This window comes from Triturus cristatus, chromosome 3_2, assembly GCF_964204655.1.
Source record: "Triturus cristatus chromosome 3_2, aTriCri1.1, whole genome shotgun sequence".
Classification (NCBI taxonomy): Eukaryota; Metazoa; Chordata; class Amphibia; order Caudata; family Salamandridae; genus Triturus; species Triturus cristatus.
This window is the reverse complement of record NC_140584.1, coordinates 883,778,174-883,795,304: the sequence shown is the minus strand read 5'-3', so window position 1 is coordinate 883,795,304 and position 17,131 is coordinate 883,778,174. Positions and strand designations below refer to the sequence as shown.

The 17,131-nt window shown below is 49.0% G+C and overlaps 1 protein-coding gene across 33 annotated transcripts in view; it reads left to right on the top strand.

The window, feature by feature from the left end:
* Positions 1-17,131, top strand: part of NCOR1 (nuclear receptor corepressor 1) — a 1,832,391-nt gene that overhangs the window by 1,774,998 nt on the left and 40,262 nt on the right. For 21 of the 33 annotated variants that reach the window (XM_085649294.1, XM_085649293.1, XM_085649281.1 and 18 more), the window contains 3 exons: positions 1,681-1,734; positions 2,239-2,265; positions 4,656-4,877. In XM_085649294.1, the coding sequence (XP_085505420.1) occupies positions 1,681-1,734; positions 2,239-2,265; positions 4,656-4,877 (303 nt within the window). The remainder of the gene's footprint in view (positions 1-1,680; positions 1,735-2,238; positions 2,266-4,655; positions 4,878-17,131) is intronic. The other 12 variants (XM_085649289.1, XM_085649295.1, XM_085649292.1 and 9 more) reach the window with 1 other exon arrangement.

Genomic DNA, 17,131 nt, shown 5'->3' with positions numbered 1-17,131 from the left:
AACTAAAAGAATACGTTTTATACAAAAACAATTGGTCTGAAGTTCAGTCTTTGAGTGTGTGAATTAATTTGCTGACTGAGTGTGTACAACAAATGCTTAACATTGTCCTATGATACTGCCTAACTGCTCGACCACACTTAGAGAGTGAGGTGCTATCTAACTTTACCTCTGCCTACCTTTGGGGTTCCACTGCAATCCGTGCACACTATACCTCACTTTGGTATAGTATATACAGAGCCAACTTCCTACAGTAAGCAAATAGCCACTCTGAGAAAAAGGGTGGCTATGTAATCAGCCAATCATTCGCTAATTGCTAACTTAATTGGGTTACTTTCCAGATAAGACCGTGCCCACTGGGATGAAGTGGAGTAGTTCCTCCAGCTTCTCCCAGAGGAGCACAGTAAAAGGGTTTATGTGATTGTCTCTGAGGGAGAATAGATCTCGAATACCATTATTCGCTGTGCATTAGATACCGTGTGCACAGCGGCCAGAACGGTGAACTCCAGCCTTCTTCTGCGCAGGCATGCCTGGCTCCTTATTTCCCGCTTCAAGCTGGAGGTCCAACAGAATCTCCTTCACATGCTGTTTACTGGTCAGAATTTATTTGGTCTGCAGGTAGACCAAACTGTAGAGAATATCAAAAGAGATACAGAGACAGTAAGGCTGTGGGCGCACTACAAACACCTGCACTTCGTGGCTCCTTTCGTCACTCACCCTTTCATGGAGGTTCGAAGACCACTTCTCCTGACGTCTGTGCATCCTATCAACGTCCACAGGTGAAGCAGCCCTCTCCCAGAGGCTGCTTTAGGGGTTCTTATAGATGCAACAATTCAAAAGGAAGACTTAAAGGTGGTTCATAAGCAGGAGCTGCAGCCACCAGCAAAATCTGACTTGCTCCCCCCAGTTACATATCACCTGTTGGCAGCGTCCTCAATGGTTCTTTCCCATTTGGCGGAATGTCACCTCAGACTAGTGGGTGTTAAACATTATCTGACATTGTTATTGCCTTGAGCTCATTTCCATGCCTCCCACCATTCCACCTCGCAAATCCCCGTCCTGCCTGCCCATCGATGCTACCAGCGGTTTATGGTGCGCCACTAGCACTTAGTTTACGGTGCTCCCCTTCAGCCTCACGAGTGTCCCTCGGATGTTTACAAATGTGATGGCGGTGGTCACAGCCCACCATCGAAGATCAGGGGTTCTAATCCTCCCCCTATCTCCACCACTGATTGTTGGAGGTAGGCTCATCCCAAGCATTCGTCTCCCACCTGCAGACTAAAGCAAACCACCCCCAACCCCACTGTTGCCATATCATGACCTCCAATTCTAGGAACACTCTTCCCGAAAACTGTTTTCTTTCTACATGTATTACTTTGCTTTATTTAAATGCTATTATCAAATTCCATTATATCTCATTATTTGTATCTTATAATGTGTAAGTTACATAAAACCTTTTCTAACGGCTACACGGAGAGGGTGGCAGAATGGGACTTTAGAGCACCTAAAACCTTTGACAGTTGTGAACTAAATGATAGTGCCACACTGCAGGTTAAAGAAATGGTAGAAATCATGTGTGTCGTTGAGATGCATACAGATTTGACTAAATAAGTGTTTGATGCATTGTAGCCCCTGTTCATGATCTTGTGTTAAATGAATGCCAATGTATTTTTTCTATTATAGCTGCTGCTCAACCAGGAACAGAAATATTTAACCTGCCAGCAGTCACTACCTCTGGTAAGATCGAATCAGGTACAGAGTAAATGGCTAATAGTACTATTAATGTTCCTAAGCTTTGTGCGTTTTCTTTATGAAGGGCGAGAGAGGTGTGGTTCCCAACCTATTTATTTTCATTGTTGATATGACCCTGGTGTTCTAACTAGTTACTGGCACCTTGATACTTGGGTAATTTTAGTGCCATTCCAGAATTCAGTCCCAGTATCTCTAGCTTTGTAGTTCTTGCCGTAAAGTAGTTAAGCATTGCTTACTACATTCACATTTGTGCGTGTGGCAGTCCGTTCATGGATTTTGAGATGTGTGAAGCTGTACATACATAAATATGATTTATGAATGTTAGCACATGCTATTCTACACACCCTTTGCCATTGTGGCAAAATGCCCTAATACATATTTGAATTATTGATTTATTATGAAGAGGTCATGCCTAGATCATGGGGAATGTGGGTAGTGGCCTTGTGATTTTGGATGTGTGCTTTACATATCTTTTCCTTATTCATATAGGCATTCACTCCAGAAAGTTTGACCAAAGTGAGTTCAAATTGTCTGTTTGGTTCTGTACTTTATAGATTATTCCTCCCAGTGCCATCAAACCTTTCATGGCACTACTGTTAACCAGATCCTGCTTTCTGTTTTTTCGGTTTTTCTTTAAACAATTTTGGTGGAAGATCTAAATTCTAATTTCTTCTCCGAAACAGTTGTTTCCTTTCATGTCTTAAGATTGCCACCCTGTAATATATTCATATGTATGCAAGTATATGCACAAAAGCCCGGGTTTTTCAACCCTTACAGATGAAATAATATCTTCATATCCATCACAGAGAGTGAAAATTGTTTGGTCTGTATTGCTACCTTCGTTTTTTATCAGTTCAAAAGAGGAGCATGACAGGACATCAGACAGCAGCTTCTCTAAATTGGAATGTAAATTACTCTTTAATGAATGTGTACTTTTGGGCACTGTTAACTGTGCGTGAGCACTCTCCAGGTGAAACAGCATAGCAGTGCTTGTCCCAAATGACGGGTTTAGATTTTCGTCAGGTCAGGTTTTTCGGGTTACTTGCCTGTCGTTCAGTATTTAAACTACCATGATTTTTTTTTTCTCATAGTTCCCAATGATTTCAAGTTTTTTTTAACGATTTTCATCATAACAGTTCATTTGTCAGAAATAAATTAATATCTCATAACAGGCCCTGGTCTTTATTATACCAAGTCCAGTTCACATTGCACCAGGCATGTTGTGTAGACTACCAAGACATCCACGTTCTGCTAAGTTCCTGTTCACATTGCACAAACTCGTTTTACACTCCTGTCAAACTTCGTTCACATTAATCACAGTATGTTATGCAGTAGGATCTCCTCTAACCAAACACAATGAGAACAGATCACTTTGTCTGTGGTCAGTGAGAGCTGTACTACCATAATGAGTGCCTCGACTCTGAACATGCTACAGGGCCGGCCATAGGAGCAGTTGAAATGCATTTTACAAATGCTGGTAAGATAACACATTATATACGCCTCCACATTTAGCCAAGCCTGCGGTTTTTATGCATCTGTCAGCTAGAATTTTGATACTTTTTGCAACTTCACTTTCATAATACTAGCAAAAGAATAGCTGAACTTTGCATTAATTGTAGCTCTTGTCATGCAGCTTGTTTCATTAAGCCTGTCATGAATCACCTCAAAGTGCTTCATTTCTGTAATTGCTCAAATTGCTGCAGTACGTTTCTTGAAACCGCTTATTCATATACTATATTTCAATGCAACACACAAAATATAATTCCCCTAACATCTGTGCCAACTGGGACACCGATTTCATATAAATCACACCCTGCCTTTTGTACAACACAAATACAATTTGGGCTACAGCGCCTCGCCGCCTGGTCACGCTAACTCCCCCATTGTGAACTACCACCAGATCATTTAATACTGAGCACAGTTTTCAAAAAGATAACACTTTACAGGGGCACTTATAAAGACTCAAGGTTTCCCAAAACGTCTTACAACTCTTGCCCCACTTGCAGTAGTGTCCCCTGGCTGTACTTTCAGTGACTGGCTATATACCACATATTTTGTTCAGATCAGAGAGTGAATCTAGAATTTGATTTTTCTCTGCCAAACTATATTTTAATTATCATGCTAAAGAACACAAACTGTAAATTGATCACTTTTTTTTCCTTTATCATTTAATACTGAGTCTTGAGCTAGCGTGTGCTCTGAACTGATTGAGATACGAACTAACTTTGCCAGCGCTGGTCTAATAACAAAACAGACCTTCGACGATCCTTACTAATGTTGGATTTGGATCTAAAAGTGAATGGTTTCCCCTTGAATGGTGACCAAATTTTGCTCCCATTATGTATAGTAGTGTGATGCCTGCTACAGTAGCACAAATTCACACCTTAACAATTTGCAGCCTCTCACAGTCCGCTCCTGGTATGATTATGCTCTGCGATCTGCACACCAATGGAGATATTTTTGCTGTTGTGATTTGTGCAATTATCATGTCGGAAAATGCAGAATAGATCACTTTTCCTCTGGCTGCTTCCCATTTAGTTGCCTCCTTTTATTCAGTGCCTGTGACTAGGATAGCTCCTTTGGGCGTGATTGCCCCCTCTCTCTATTTATAAACATCTTGCATGCCTAATTCACAGCTTTAGTAAGTAAACGTCAGAGTATTTTTCTGTTTGCTTTCATTTCTCATGGTAGTTCCCATATGTCTTTACTTTATTTTTCTTTTACTTTTTCATTGCACTTTCTGTATTTCACAGTAATTCTAGCTCATTTTCACCTTTTCCTTTGCTCTTCCCTCTCCACTTTTTCAAATACTCGCATCTCTCCCTCCCCATACATAGCCTTTCTTCTTTGCCATATTTGCTTCCTCTCTCCACTCTAACTCTTATCTGTTTTTTTCCTGCTAACAGGTGCGATCAGTTCTAGGGGTCACAACTTTGCTGATCCTGCCAGCAACCTAGGTCTGGAAGATATTATCAGAAAAGCACTGATGGGAAACTTTGATGACAAAGGAGATGATCATGGGATGCTAATGTCCCAGCAAATGGGGGTGGCAGCTGGCAACACTATCACCTCTGGATCTTCGACCAGTGATCTACGGAGAGACGAGGCAAACCCATCACCAAACTCAGGTCAGTGTACCTAGAAGAACCAGTGACTGGTTTATGATCTCAGGCATAAGAGTCCCATATTCCTAATTTTTTCAGCTTTTTGAAAGCCCTTTTCATAAAAATGTTGGTACTAGCAATTTTTGTTTTTTGGACTAAGTGCCTTATCTAAAGTTGAACAGATGTAGTGCAATCTGTCAGGGTACCATCCACCAAATTTATAGCAGCAGTAGTAGCAGCAGTGATCTCGGTACCTTGATTGCAACCAGTGTTTATGAAGGTTCCTGTCAAGGTACAAAAAGTATGGTGGACGGACACAGTCTATTTTGATAATAGACCATTTCAGAGATGAACTCCCTAAATGGGATTCTGTTCTTTAAAAAGCAAGTAACTAATGACTTCCACACCCAGGATGTTTTTCCCTGGATGTGGGGGTTGTTTCTGACCCCCCTCTCCACAGAAATTGACATCACTCCATCTAACCGAAATAGGAGCAGCGGTGTAATGCCCTACTCTTAACATTCCCTACTCCATTAGGCCGTTGGGGAAAGATTTCCAGTGGAAAGCTGGCAGTTTCTCGGACCCCCAAATAGAGCTGACTGGCAGGCAGCTTTACTGTCATGGTACTCTGTCACATTTGTGACAGGGTTCCTTTTCCACCAAACTCTAACCCCGCCATATACATTCTAGCACTTAGGGGTGGATTTGAAGGGTCCTCTCGCCTGTCGTTTTTTTAACTGGCCCTAGGAAGAACTTTTAGGTTGTGTTCATCAGCTTGCCTGAAATGAGCTGATTTCAGTTTTGTGTCCTTGCCACGTTACTGAGCTGTAACACAGACCCAGATCCAAACTCTGCTAGGCTTGTCTGCAAAAATACTGTATACATACATAATCAGTTTTCGAGGCAGTGTTTCATTTTTTATATGATATTGTTGTGACTCATGCTAGCATCTCTGAAGCAGCAATGCTTTTTCCCGTGCGCTCAAACTTTTTTCTTTTATAAGGATCACATTCCATACGTTATTGCACTTTCAAAGGATTTAAATCCACCTAGCACCACCTATTCAGATAATTGTATGTGAGAAAGAAACTGGTTAGTTGGCTGTGAGATCACTTGATTAAATCATGGACAGACAGCAGTTCTGATGCCATTCAAGACCCCAGAGCCCACTTTGACTTACCGGTACGGACCCTGATCTGACGCAGTTCCTACTCTCTATGATAGCAATGTTTAGGCATGCAGAGATCCCTTCTCGTGCACCTTCGGGCCACCTGCAGTTGTTCAATGGTCTGTTTAGGATCCCATCGCCATTAAACCCCAGGGGTCTTCTCCAAGGCACACTTCCTGTTGCTGTGTCCCTCACCAGTGTGCCCTTCCCTGACACTGGAAGTATCTGATAGACACATCTAGCCGCAGATTCCTTAACTTAGAATATCCCCAGGCGTCAGACTGGATCCAGAAAACATTTTTGCAGCAGCACCTCTGCGTGCCGGGGGACGGCACCACACGACCCCGCCCTGACATCGTCCACGTACGTGATGTCAGCGAGTTCATATAAGTCCCTCCCGGCACGCTGACGTCAGTTTCCTTCTTTTCCGCGTGCAACGCGGATCCGGAGTGAGCGGTTCCTCTGGCCTGTTTTCAGGCCCTTTTTTGACACTTTGCATTTGGCACAGTGCGATGCCCTCTGGCTTTAAATCTTGTACTTCGTGTTCGCGGCAAATGTTGGCGACATACCCGCATCTTACTGTATGTGGTGTCTGGGCGAGCACCACGACTCCACGGACTGCGAAGCCTGCCAACACCTTAAGCCGAAGTCCCGGCGGGAGCGCCGGATGAAGCTTCTTTCAGCACGACTATCCCGGTCGGAGTCGTCTCGTCCCACGTCCTCTTCGACGCAGTTTCGTCGTCGATCGCCCTCTGGGACCCGAGGCCGTCATTCACCACTTCTTGGTAAGTTGCGGCGACGCTTTCATCTGTTGTCAGGGGCACTGGTTCCTAGAATATTCCGGACGTGTGCCCCCGCCAGTTGTCCCCCCTCTATCCGCCCTGTGCGGGGGCGACTCGGGCCCAAATGGAGGCTTATGCCACGGCCTTGCAGGCCTCCCTTGGGTCCTCTCCCATCCCTGGGGCGTCCTCGGGGCCTTCCCTATCTTCAGGGTCCCCGACGGACTCGCCGGTGGGTTCGCCCCCGGCATTGAATGAGCCTTTGCCCTCCAGGGATGTCGGAGATGTGGTATCGTCAGGGCGCGGCCCGGCTGGGTCCCCCTCTACGATCCATATGGCGTCATCAGGGTGCTGCCCGGCTGGGTCCCCCTCTACGGCCCATTGCACCCTTGCCGCACCGCATAGTCCTGTGGGGCTCCCTGTGGCATCGCAGGTGGTTGCTGGTGCTCAAAGCCTCGCTTTGTGCACGCCTCGGCCTTCTGGGCAGGCAGCTGCCTGTCTGGAGCCCGGTACGGCACCGTTTCAGCGCCATAGACTCTCCTCCCCGGGTCTGCCTCCGCTTCTTTCTCTAGAATCTGAGCCTGTTGCGGTTGAGGCTGAGGCGGCGCCGGAGGTTTGCCGCTCCGTCACCTTCTCCTTCTTCGGATGGTGAACTTGTCACCTCCCGGCTCTACCTCTGATTCCTTCGGAGTCGGAGCCGGTCCGGGTTGAGGCTGAGTTGGCGCCGGTGCGGCGCCGGAGGCTTGCATTGCCGGCTCCGGCGCCTTCTCCTTCGGAAGGGGAGCATATTGTGGATTCGGCGCCGGACGGAGCAGACTCCATGCCGGATGGAGTCGAGTCGGCTCCGGACACAGCTCGTTCGGTGCCTATTAAAGTGGTTTTGGCGCCGCATCGATGCTGGGTTGTTGACTCTTCTCCGGAGGCGTCCGGAGAGAGTTTAGCGTCACCCTCACTCCTGGCGTCTCCAGATGTATTCTTACCTGTGCCTCCCTTGGAGAAAGTGGATCTGGCAGGATCCCCACCTCCTCAAGAGCACCCACACCCAGCTGGCTCCTCGCCTCAAGAGCCTCATCAGGACCTCCATTCGTCAATGGGGCTCCCTTCAGTTGGGCATTGGTCGCACCCTCACTGTCTTGGGAGGGTTAGCTTACAGCCCTCACCTACTGATGAGCTACTATCCCCTCCTTGGAGGGCTACCGAGGTTAGTGCACCCTTTCTCAGAGTGGTCTCTTTGGCCACTCGGATTTTGAACATGCAACCTTTTTCGGCGCCTTTGTCTGTGGACCCTTTACTTGTTGTCCTTAACCGTGGGTCAGGGAATGTGGAGCCGCTTCTTCCCTATGAAGCTTCTCTTTATGATGCCCATTTGGGTATCTGGGTTCAGCCAGCTTCTGGTGACCCTGTGGCTCGTTCGATCTTGCACCGCCATCGGCCTGCTCCACATGATCCGGTCTGCTTATTTGGGCATCCTGGCGTACAAGGGTTTGTTTTGCAAACTGCCTTCCCTTCCTTGCCCCGTCTATTGCTTCCTCCCTCCCTGGAGTCCAGATGGCTTGAGTCATTTGGGTCGGAACATCTTTGCCTTCACTAGTGCTGCACTACGGTCACTAAATACAGTATGTGTCCTGGCTCGGGCTACCTCTGCCCTGTGAGACTCTACGAAGTCTTTGTTCTCCACCAGTGCTGAAGGCACTCCTGTTGATCTACTTCATCTTCTCTGGGTTGGCCGTGACCTTGCTGAGTTTACGATCCGCTCCGCCTTGGATACTGCTGATTCCTTAGGCTGGGCTATGGCTGGTTCAGTCACCCTGCGGCGCCATGCTTGGTTAGAGGATAGCGTCTACCCAGAAAATATACGGTAGAGTCTTGTTGATTTACCCTTTGATGGGGTTTTACTGTTTGATACACACGCCAACTCGGCTGTTCAGCGCCTCCTTGCAAGGTCTGGTCTGAAGTCTCCATGTTTCAGGGACATTTCCAGTGAAGCATGCGGCATTACCAATAAGGCCCTTTATGCGTTCTGCTTACTGGGGTTGTTCCCCAGTTTTACACTGCTCCCTTTTTCGTGTTCAGTAACTGAACGCTTCTTTCTTCTGGACAAGGGTTACTTTCCTTCCAGTCGCAGGGTGTGGTCTGAAATTCTGCGATTATTCCTCCATTTCTACGCCTTAGTACTTTGGTACCTCTTCTGCACCTTCGTGTGCTATATTGTATCAGCTGGGCATGCGGGACGACTCTTCTAATGTCAGTCGTCCTAGATCTCCACCCTGCATATCTATATTTTGTGTGTTGGTTCTCACCTTGGTCTTACCGCTGCCTGTTCCAGCAACCTTATGCTTATTTTAGCTACGCCACCTTATGGTCTCTGTAGGTGTTTGCTCTGCGCATGTTTCTGTGTTGGCCTGCATTAGCATGCTTAAGATTGTTACTGTTTGCCTTTGTTCCCCCTTTTAGGACTGGCTGTGCACTTGGCGTGCTGATTTCTAGTCTTGACCTTTGGTTCTTTGCTGTAGCCTCTCCGGCCTTCCTTCCGTGGGCTATCCTGGTAGGCTCTGGTTGCATCTCTTTAATCGCTGTTCACATAGTACGCCATTACACTGAGAGTTGTCCTTTTTCCTCTCTTTTTCTTTTGTTCTGGTATATGGCTGGTGCCGTTTCTACATCTCATGCTTAGTCAGGTATGGTGTAGCACCATTATGGCATTTTTGGGATGTCTTGCATCCCGTTATCTTTTGCTCTTCCGAACTATTTCGGTTGCTGTCTGGCTGTTCCGCCACAGCCTTTCCCATTGTCCGTCACTCTGTTGCCAGCTCACATGCTTGGCGTTTTCTGTTGTTCTGTCGCAGACCCACCTCCCCTTTGGGGTATGGCTGTGGTATCGATTCGAAGTTAAGGAATCTGCGGCTAGATGTCTCTATCAGATGAACAAGTTACTTACCTTCGGTAACGATGTATCTGGTAGAGACGTTGTCTAGCCGCAGATTCCTTATCGCCCACCCAGCCTCCCCGTTCTGCGAGGACCTTGCCAAGTGGGGTTCTCTGCTGGCCCCCTTTTAGAGTTGGCATTGTTTTTTCTCTCATGGGTGCTCACATTGTTGCGTTTCTTTGACATTTGCCATAATACAGCTGACACTCTCTCAGGGGTTTCTGTTACCATAATAACAGTTGACTCCCTCTCAAGGGTTTCTTACCTGTAAAATAATGCCTTTTGATTAACCTTCACCAGGAGATTCCTCTTCATTTTCTTATCTTCTCCTGCTGCCTTCCCTCCCTCAAGCCTTCTCTATTGGCTCAGGGTCCTAGTCTCCTCTACAGTAGTCATCTTTGGGGTTCTGTTGACCTCTGTTTCAGACCTCCATTACTATAGGGGCAGTGCCAGACTTTTCATACCTGCCTACGGTGGACTGTTCTCTCTGTGCTCCGTTCTTGCTGGACGACACAGTTCTACATGGTACTGACAGTTTATTTCTGTCTGTTGTTCTGCATGGTATTAACAGTCTGTTTCTGTCTGTTGAGATATTCTTCCCTCGTTGCACTTGGGAAGGGTCTTCGCTTAGCTTGTGAGGTTCTTTCTCACAGACTTTTCACTTATATGTAGGCAGTGTCTGATTCTGTCTTTTACGATGGTGTCTGCACCATCCTCCTTTCTTCATGGATTTTCATCCATCGCGCACTGTTCCCATACTTTCACAGATTTTTTGTTGGTGGCTCCGCGTTGTGTCGCAGAAAAGCTTCTCCGAAGAAAACTGACGTCAGCGTGCCGGGAGGGACTTATATGACCTTGCTGACATCACGTACATGGACGACGTCAGGGCGGGGTCGTGTGCTGCTGCAAAAATGTTTTCCGGATCCAATCTGATGCCTGGGGATATTCTAAGTTAAGGAATCTGCAGCTAGACAACATCTCTACCAGATACATCGTTACCGAAGGTAAGTAACTCGTACTTCAAGAATACCTCAAAGCCCCCCTCCTCAAAGAAGCCTATTACAGCTGATGACTCCCAACCTGACACCACACCAGCAGCATTCACAAACCATAAACTATACCTTTGGCTCCATCTGCTGTTACATCCAAATACCTGAGGTGATGCAACACAATGACAATGATGGCTGCAAAGCTCTGCCAATTACCTCCCTCCAATACAGCAAATGTCTTGGCATTGCAGGATGTTAGTGGGCTAGATACATCCTGGTAAAGGGAGATTTTGTGCCCCTCAGAGTGAGCTTCTCCCCAAGTGTAGGAGAGTAGGGTCTGCTTTCTATGGTCACCCCCACTTTTTGCTTTTGCTTCACTGGTTTTCGACTTAGATGTGGCTGTGGGCCTGCTAATCAGACCCACAGCCCAGCTGTTCTCTCTCTAAATTCATACTATGTACTTTAGGTACATAACCCAATTGGTAAGGATCACCTTATTGGCCCCTGTACAGTGTACCTTAGGTACCCAGGGCATAGGTGTACCCTAGGCCTACCAGGGGCTGCAGCATGTATTATGCCACCCCTGGCTGGCCTCCCATCATGACACATCTGGCTGATCACTCAGCTGGGGCAAGGTCATGTAATCACCCCTTGCTTAGGTGTAGTATTCCTATACCTACCTTATATATAGACACATGGGTAACCTTTCAGTCACTCCTATGGCAGGCCTTAACAATCCTGAAGGCAGAGTGCTTGGTAACATGTGAGATGGTGCTCTAGCATGAGCTGAGCCTGTCAGCAGCTTTCGAAACCATGTCCTTATAGCTGTTCTATATCGCCTACCATATACTCTTAAAGTGCCTTATAATCCTCGCGGTTATGGTAACTATGGTTTGGCTTTATCAAAACATGTTGTGTAAGGTGTCTAACACTTTGGAATACTACCCCCACACCATTTCTGGCGATGAGGATAGTATTCCTCCCTTCTAGAGGGAGAAGACATGTTGAAGACCTACTACCCGGTTAAAGTTCACCAGAGCCCCAGCTTCACAAAATGGATGCTGCTGCCACAGACACAAGTCTGACCTCCTGCTGCTGGGAGTCCTTCCACTGAGGGAGGCTTGGACAATAGATTTCCTGCCTTGGGAGGTGCTAGCACCACCCTAGACAGGACTTAGTGTATTGGGGCAGGGAGGGATGAAAGAAACGAGACACTGCCTGGGGCACACAAGGTGCCCCATGCATAGTCCGGCTCAAACCGGTGCTGGGGCACTCCAGCCCCAGTCCTGGTGCGAAACTGGACAAAGGGAAGGGGGTGTAACCACCCCCCTCCCTGGTCCCACCCATAAGAGGGACCTAGCAGGTAACCCAGCCCCCCCGATTAGTATAAGAGTGGGAGCGGAGTCCCTAGGACTTTAGATTATCCTGAAAAACTGCAACTTGAACAGTAACTCTGGACCTTCGACATTCCATTCGACTATGGAAGAAGACTGAAGAATCTCCCTTGTGGCCAAGGAGTGGCCACCCTGTGCAAACAGGCACCATCAAGCGACCTGCTGTTTGCTTTGCCCAAGTTCTACGAGGAACCGACTGCAGAGCCCGACCAGCGCCTTAACTTCCAGACTTCTCCGACCCTGATCCACATCCACACCAAAGCTGAGAGACGTGGGACCGGCTACCTGGGAAAATTGGCTACTAGCTTCCAGCGCAGCTTCTGAGGCATCCTCAAAGTTGTGCTCTGGGGATTGAGAAGCCCCAACCGAAGATCATCCCTCCACACTCCTCGAGTTCTGCGTGGGGCCCTTCTGCATTTCCCTGCTCGACGCGTCTGTCCTGTTACTGGCCCGTTGGCTAGTAGCCTCAGTGACGACGAACCCTTAACTTTCCACCGCTGGTTTGGCTCCTCCAGACTGGCCCTTGCTTCCCTGTGAAAGAGAAGCACCTTAGGCCTTCCTGGTCTGCAACAGAAGCGAATCCTTCATCCTGCGTGGGTTGCGCTTGCCAAGGCTTGTTGGGTCTGATCTCGACATCGACGCCGCCAACAGCAAGAGCCTTCGTGGGGCAGCTCGGCTCCTGGTTCTGGTCGTCCTCGACACCGCCTGGTACCCGTGGCTCCTGCGACAAGCTTCACCGCTTCACCTGCATCTTCACGACATCGCCTGGTTCCTTCCTGGTTCCTGGCTGGTGACCTAGACGCTGTCCCCCCTGCTTGCAGGTTTCCTTCTTCTTGATTCCAACCGTGGAATCCACCGGACACTCTTCACTGACTGCCTGTCAGCATCTTTTCTTCAGACATCCATAGGAGTCGACGATGAAACCCGACGCAAGTTCACACCTATGCACCCGCAGCCCGTGGGCTAGGTAAACTGAGTACTCTGGTGCTCACAAGGGTATTGACTATCCTAGGGTCTAGTTTCCAAGTCTCTAACTCCTAGCTCCTTCCGAAGTGTCCTAAAACTCTTTATTTCTAAACACTACTATTTCTATCGACTTTTTTTTTTTTTTTTTTTTTTTTTTGTGTTTTAAAAACCTTTATTGTCATTTCAAACTGTACACAGCTATTTAGCCAACAACCCGGAGGCAGGCAGCAAAGTGACGTGGCGGCACACCGCCAAAGATTATCCACCTTGTACATCTGAGCGATATATCCAAAATATGAATTCTGATTATACTCCCTCTGAGGCGGAAAGCCGGAGGTTAGCACGCTGCATCAAAAAATTGTATTTTAACGCTGTCACCACTATTTTTCACTTACTGTTGTTTTTAATTTCGGTAACTGACCACGAAGCTCCCCTGAGCAGAAGCGCTGCAGTCAAGCGCTCAGCCTGCCCTCCTAGACCCTCAAAAACACAGCGAGCCCACGCTGCCTGAGAGGAAAACGCCCACACCGCCAGCGCGGTCGAAGGCGAAGCCACGCCCACTGCGAGGCCACGCCCACCGGACTACTTAAACGCTCCCGAGAGCGCAACACCCACTTCTGATTATACTCCCTCTGAGGCGGAAAGCCGGAGGTTAGCACGCTGCATCAAAAAATTGTATTTTAACGCTGTCACCACTATTTTTCACTTACTGTTGTTTTTAATTTCGGTAACTGACCACGAAGCTCCCCTGAGCAGAAGCGCTGCAGTCAAGCGCTCAGCCTGCCCTCCTAGACCCTCCAAAACACAGCGAGCCCACGCTGCCTGAGAGGAAAACGCCCACACCGCCAGCGCGGTCGAAGGCGAAGCCACGCCCACTGCGAGGCCACGCCCACCGGACTACTTAAACGCTCCCGAGAGCGCAACACCCACTTCTGATTATACTCCCTCTGAGGCGGAAAGCCGGAGGTTAGCACGCTGCATCAAAAAATTGTATTTTAACGCTGTCACCACTATTTTTCACTTACTGTTGTTTTTAATTTCGGTAACTGACCACGAAGCTCCCCTGAGCAGAAGCGCTGCAGTCAAGCGCTCAGCCTGCCCTCCTAGACCCTCCAAAACACAGCGAGCCCACGCTGCCTGAGAGGAAAACGCCCACACCGCCAGCGCGGTCGAAGGCGAAGCCACGCCCACTGCGAGGCCACGCCCTTAACATCTACTATAAATGTGTCGGCCATTCCAGCGCAGCGGACGAGCGCAGCGGGAGCGCCGTTTGCGCGCCGAAGGCGCGCCTAAGGCAAGCCCGTCTGCGCCCGTCCGCGCACGACCGGGCCTAGGGCCAGACTATATGCCTGTCCCAGCCGCCTCTAAGGTAAGCTATTCCCGCAGAGAGCTCCTCAGCCTTAGACCCACTAAAAACAGCTCATGTCTGGCACTACACGACCCCACTGTCCCTTTTCGCCGCTGTGACAAATGCAAACCAGGCAATCTCTCCCTTCCAAAACCCCCCGTCCCTCCCCCTGTCCTTAAAATCTCGACCCTTAACTGCAGATCACTTCCCAAACATGCCCTGCTTATCAACCATCTTATTGTCGACCTTAAACTGGACATACTTTTCCTCACAGAAACCTGGATTACGGAGCATTCCAACGCTGACGTTGTCCTAGCTCTCCCCCCGGGCTTCCTCATCATGTCTCAACCCCGTCCCCTAGGTAGAGGAGGTGGTTTAGCCATTATCCACAGGGACCACTTTATCTGTCGATCCAAAGACTGCGCGATCCAAGACTCAGAGAGCTGCCTCTTCACGATTCAGCTGTCTTCGACGAACTCCCTGTCAGGCCTTCTGGTGTATCGGCCGCCCGGCCACTCTGGCCCCTTCACAGCCGCCCTCCTGGAAACCGTTTCCTCCGCGGCACACCTGACACCTAACTTCCTTATAACAGGCGACCTAAACATCCATCTCGAGGATCCCCTTGACACTGGGGCAACCGACTTTATTGACGACCTAGCGGCCTTGGGTCTGCTTCTCGCCAACTCTGAACCAACTCACACGAAAGGGCACCTTCTCGACCCGGTGTTTTCCAACATCCCTTCCCTCCTTTTCATTAACTCCCAACCCCTCCCGTGGACGGACCACTTTCTAGTCACGACCCATCTCCCTGGAGCTTTCAAAAAGCCTCAAAAACCCCCCACCTTCACCAGAGACAGAGCGTGGGCCAGACTCTCGGTGGAGGATTGGTCCACAGCCCTGGACGCTTCGACCCCCAGTCTTTCTGAGGACCCCTCCACCGCCGACTCCCAAGTCAGAGACTGGATATCCTCCACTCTCGATAATCTTATCCCCATAAAAAATCGGGAGATCAAAAACAGGATAAAAGGCCAGGCCCCCTGGTATACTCCTGACCTCAGGGATCTACGCAAAGAGTGCAAAAAGGCCGAGAGGCAGTGGAGAAAGGACTGGCTCCACAGTAACAAAGACCTCTACAATAGTGCAGTTAGACGCTACAAATCAGCTCTCAAACTTGCTAAGGCAGGATTCTATGACAACAGAATACAAAACGCCACCAATTCCACAAAAGAAGCGTACCTGATTGTCAAAGAACTCCTCAACATTCCATCAGCACCCACCGTTTCCCATGCCCCCCCAGACAGAAGTAATGACTTTGCCTCCTTCTTCGACTCTAAAATCTCGCGAATATTGGACTCTCTCCCCAGCATCACCCCCCACATCTCCACTGATACTGAGGTCTGGATCAACAGCCCGCGGCTGTCCTCCTTTAGAGCAACCTCCCTCATTGAGGTCTCCGCCACGTTAGCCAAAATGAAAAGCGGCTCTCCTCTGGACCCAGCCCCGGCCAGACTATTAAAAGCTGCCGCCCCCAGCATAGCCTCCACCATCAGGGATCTCATTAACATCTCCTTGCGCCAAGGCACAGTGCCGCCCAACTGGAAAAATGCGGTTGTCAAAGCCCTGCTAAAGAAACCCCATCTGAATCCTGACGATATGTCTAACTATAGACCCATATCACTCCTTCCCTGCATCAGCAAGATGGCGGAGAAACTAGTTAATTCCCAACTCTCCCAATTCCTTGAGACCAACAAAATCCTGCGCCCATCTCAAACTGGCTTTAGGCCCGGCCAGGGCACGGACACAGCCCTCCTCTCCGTCATTGAGGAATCAAGGCGCATTCTGGATTCAGGAGGATCAGTGGCAGTGATCCTCCTGGACCTCAGTGCCGCCTTTGACACGGTGGATCACCGTGTCCTTCTACATCGCCTGGCCAGGGCAGGAATTGTGGGCTCAGCACACGCCTGGATTAACTCCTTCCTATCAGGCCGTTCATTTCAGGTGTGGGACGGCAACTCTCGCTCAGACCCCCTTCCACTGACTTGTGGAGTCCCGCAGGGGTCCTCGCTTAGTCCCACCCTGTTTAATGTTTACATGGCCCCCCTGGAAGACGTCGTGACCCCCTATGGGATCAAAATTGTCAACTACGCTGACGACACCCAACTTGTCGTCTCCCTCTCCCAGCTGGACAAACACCCAGACAGCCTGCGGAACTGCCTCCAAGACATCTACTCCTGGATGTGCGAATCTTCCCTTAAATTGAACGGTTCTAAAACCGAAATTATGCTCCTGGGCAACAAATGGTCATCAATCCCCGCTTCGGTGTGGCCGGACACCTTTGGTGAGATACCCACTCCAAAGTCAGAAGTCAAAACGCTAGGCGTTTGGCTGGAACCAAGCCTCACCATGAAGACCCAGGCAACCAAGACCGCTGGATCATGCTTTGGCCTCCTGCGGTCAACCCGAAAAATTCTCCCTCTCCTTCCTCCAATATCCAGGAAACTGCTGGTTCAAGGGCTCATCCTAGCCAGACTCGACTATAGCAACGCCGTCTACCTCGGTGCACCGGAGTTTACCTTAGCCAAACTCCAACGGGCACAAAACGCCGCGGCAAGGATTATAATGGACCTCCCCCCCAGAGCCTCTGCCAAATCAGCCCTCAAGGCCCTGCACTGGCTCCCTGTCCGCCAACGAGTCGAGTTTAAGGCAAT